This window comes from Dipodomys ordii, unplaced genomic scaffold (genome assembly GCF_000151885.1).
Source record: "Dipodomys ordii isolate 6190 unplaced genomic scaffold, Dord_2.0 Scaffold184, whole genome shotgun sequence".
Lineage (NCBI taxonomy): Eukaryota > Metazoa > Chordata > Mammalia > Rodentia > Heteromyidae > Dipodomys > Dipodomys ordii.
The window spans coordinates 1,068,229-1,071,849 of NW_012267400.1; the positions used below are offsets into that span (position 1 = coordinate 1,068,229).

Here is a 3,621-nt window from a genome sequence, read left to right on the forward strand (position 1 = left end):
CCCTGGCCGGTGTGTCCCGCCGGGGGCGCCCAGGCCGCACCCTCCCTGCACGTTGTCTTTATGGTGCAGGGGGGCCTCGAACCCAGGCCTTCGTCTCTCCCCTCAAGGCTGGTGCTCTCCCACCTGGGCCACCGCTCCCCTCCCTCCAGCTTGGGGGCATTGGCGGGAGGTGAGTCTCCAGGGCCCGGGGCTGGCTTGGGAAGGGGATCCTAAAACCTCAGCCTCCTGAGGCCGGGGTGACCGGCGTGAGCCCCCAGAGCCAGGCTCCTTCCGCCCCACGACCCCCTCTTCACCTGCAAAGGCCCGGGGGTGTGCGGCCCAGCTGCTCATTATATACAAAGAAGTGGACGCCAGCCTGCGTGTGACCCTTACCCCCAGTGAACCGCTAGAAAACCCAGAAGCGGAGTCATGGCTCAGAGTGGTAGGGTACCACTAACCTTGAGCCAAAAAGCTCAGAGACAGCGCCCAGGCCCTGAGTTCAAACCCAAAGCTGACCCCCCCCCCAATAATAATAATAATGTAACATCTCACACCTGTAAGCCTATATGCTCTGGAGGCTGAGGTCTTAGGATCATGGTTTAAAGCCAGCTCCAACAGGAAAAGTCGGGGAGACTCTTTAGGATCTCCAATTAACTCGCAGAAAGCTAGAAGTGGAGCTGTGGCTCAAGTGGTAGAGCTAAGAGACAACACTCAGGCCCAGAGTTCAAGCCCAGTACCACCACCACCACCACACACACACACACACACACACACAGACAGTCAACAGGTGTCAAGCCAGGTGTGGCAGCCCTGCGTGACCAGGCTCGTCTCTGCTGTGCTAGTCTATTGCTGTCTATAAAATGGGTTTTTACGAGCCTTTGCTCATGGGGTGCGCAAAGGAAACAAGCAAGAAAAAGTCCATAAAGAGTGGTACACTCACTGTGCACTCTAGCAATGAGGAGCTTAAAGGACAAAGCAAATACCTGTCACTTTATCTCGGTTCATTGTTTTTAAATATATATATATATAAGAGCAGCTGGGAAGGTGGCTCAGTGGTAAGAGTGCTTGCCTAGCATGCCAGATGTCCTGGGATCGATTCCTCAGCACCACAGACACAGATCCATGAAGTAGCAATAAATGAATGGCAGCAATAAGTGGATCTAACACTGCTGCTTCGAGGATTCTCACCTATGGCCAGGCTCTGGAGTTTCACCCGCAAGGTCAGGGAGGGGTCACTGAATGCCAATCTGGAGCCATCACTTTTCTTTCCTTAAGTAGGTGTACAAAGAAATTCCCATTCTACAGACCCATCTATGAATACAAGGTGTCTGACAACACTGTCACCCAGCTCTCCTAACCCATCCCTTTAAAAAAAAAATCTCAATTACATAAATTTTGCATAATTTGCAGTATTCTTTCCGTTTTTTGTGCTGGTCCTGGGCCTGGAGCTCAGGGCCTGGGTGCTCTCAAGGAGCTCTTTTGTGAAAGGCTGGTGCTCTACCACATGAGCCACAGCTCCACGGATCTGGCTTTTTGCTGGCGAATGGGAGATAACCGTCTCAAGGCGTTTCCCGCCCAGGCTGGCTTTGAACCACAATCCTCGTGTGTCTCTTAAGTTACTGAGATTACAGGTATGAGCCACCGATGCCAAGGGTTTTTTTTTCCCCAGGTTTTCTGCCTAGCACCCCTATTTGGTGGTTTAGGGAGCCCCGTTACTGCTTTCTCCCTCCTTAACCTTTGTTCCCCCACCACCACATTCTCCCCAAACCAGACGGTGCCACTTTTTTTCTTTCCTTTTTTCTTAAAATTTTATTTAAAAAACCTCCGGTGCAATATTAAAAAGCCATACAGCCAGCTGGAGCGAAAGACTGACAGAAAGAGAGGCGAAGAGGGGACAGAGAAGACCCCAGCAGAACCCCCCGGGGCTGGAAAGCCAGGGGCACCGTGGGCTGGGGGAGAGGGGGCTGCGGGGGGGGGGGGTCCGATCTGATTAAATAAAGGGAATGAACTTACATCAGATGAGGCAGTGGCTGTCTGGGAGCAGATTAGGGGGGGAGAAAGACCACCCGCCAATGAACAGGCAGAAAAAAAACAAAACACGTATACAGGATACATCCGGCTGAACAGAGAGGATCTTGGGAGATAGGAAGTTCCCCCCCTGCCCTTTTTCTCCAAAAATGTCCCGGGTGTGTGTGGGGGGGCAGGCTGGCCTCCTGGGGGTGGGGAGATGAACGATCAGGCAGAGTCCACACTGTCCTCCACGGTGGAGCGGGTTTGTTTTAGGGGTGCAGGTGGTGTATGAGACAAAGAGAGGGCAATGCCCCCCCTCCCACCAGTCCAGCATCCTGGACTCTGGGGTTTGGGGGGGATGAGGGGGGAAGGGTCTGGAATGGGTTTGGGGGCGGGAGGGCGAGGCCGGGGCGCTCAGCCTAGAAAGCCGTCGGGGTCGTCGTCCTCGAAGTGGACCTGCTGCAGCGCCTTGATGTGGTGCTCGTAGATCTTGAGCGCGGGGCCCAGGCGGATGGACAGCCCGGTCAGCACGTCGGCGCGCTGCATGAGCAGCAGCGACTTGCCGTCGATTTCCTGGGTGAGGAGGGGGAGCAGGGTCAGGGCCGCGGGGCGGAGGCCGGGGCGGGGTGGGGCGGAGGCCGGGCCGGGGCTCACCTGCTCCTGGAAGGCGGAGGCCTGCTCGGGGAAGCCGGCCTCCGTGAAGTACTCCACCACGTCCATCACCGTCCACTCCACCGGGTCGGCCGGCTTCTCCTTGCGCCCCGGGCTGCGCAGAACGGGGTGTGTGTGTGTGTGTGTGAAATCCCAGTGAACACCCGGGCCCGGACGCTCTCCCCCAGGCCTCCCAGACACCCCGACTTACGGGCAGCTGAAGGGGGTCCCTTCCGCCCCAGGGAGGGCCGGTTTTCCGGGGGGCAAAGGCACAGGAGATGGAGAATCGGGGCCGGTGGCAACAGAGGCTGGGAAGGGAAAGGGAGGGCGGTGAGTAACAGTCGGGGTTCAGCGGGGATCCCCGCTTGGTACTGCCCCCCCCCCCCGGCGCGGGCCCTTACCAGTCCCCCCTTCCTTATTCATGGACGCCATGGAGAACACCTGGCGGGAGGCGCTGGCAGGTGCGGGGCCCCGCCCTTCATCCTGGCCCTGGTGGGAGCCGCAGGGCGGCCAGTCCTTGACCCTCTCCTTGGCGCAAGGCGGACCCCGCTCGCCGTTGAGCTGGTGGTGCGGGGCGCCGGCCGGGCGGTCGCTCTCGGAGACTTCGGAGCCCTCCGACACGTCATCGTCGTCGTCGTCGTCGTCATCGTCATCTTCGTCTTCCTCATCTTTCTCCAGCGCCCGCTCGTCTCCGCCTCTCTGGGGGGGGGCGGTGGGGGGAGAGGGGCGCGGGGCGCTCAGGGCCGGTCTCCCCCGGCGCCCCGCTCCGGAGCCCGCGGGGGGCACCAGGCGCCCCTCGCCGCCTCCGCGCCCGATCCCGACTAACTTTTCCGCTCGTGAGAGCCCCGGGCGGCCGGACGTCGCCAAAGTCACCCCGCGCCGCCCCAAGGGGTCGCTACTGTCGCGGGGCCGCGTCCCCCCCCCCTCCGACGAGGAAACTGAGGCTCGGCCGAGCGCCCGTCGCTCGCCAAGGTCACCAGG

The 3,621-nt window shown here is 59.7% G+C and overlaps 1 protein-coding gene across 1 annotated transcript in view; it reads right to left on the reverse strand.

Annotated features, from left to right (window-relative positions):
- Positions 1-2,035: 2,035 nt before the first annotated feature.
- Positions 2,036-3,621, reverse strand: part of Samd1 (sterile alpha motif domain containing 1) — a 4,407-nt gene continuing 2,821 nt past the window's right edge. The window contains exons 2-5 of the mRNA XM_013034199.1: positions 3,042-3,339; positions 2,852-2,948; positions 2,644-2,755; positions 2,036-2,562 (exon numbers count right to left, since the gene is read on the reverse strand). Coding sequence (XP_012889653.1) covers positions 2,404-2,562; positions 2,644-2,755; positions 2,852-2,948; positions 3,042-3,339 — 666 coding nt within the window. The 3' untranslated portion in view covers positions 2,036-2,403. The remainder of the gene's footprint in view (positions 2,563-2,643; positions 2,756-2,851; positions 2,949-3,041; positions 3,340-3,621) is intronic.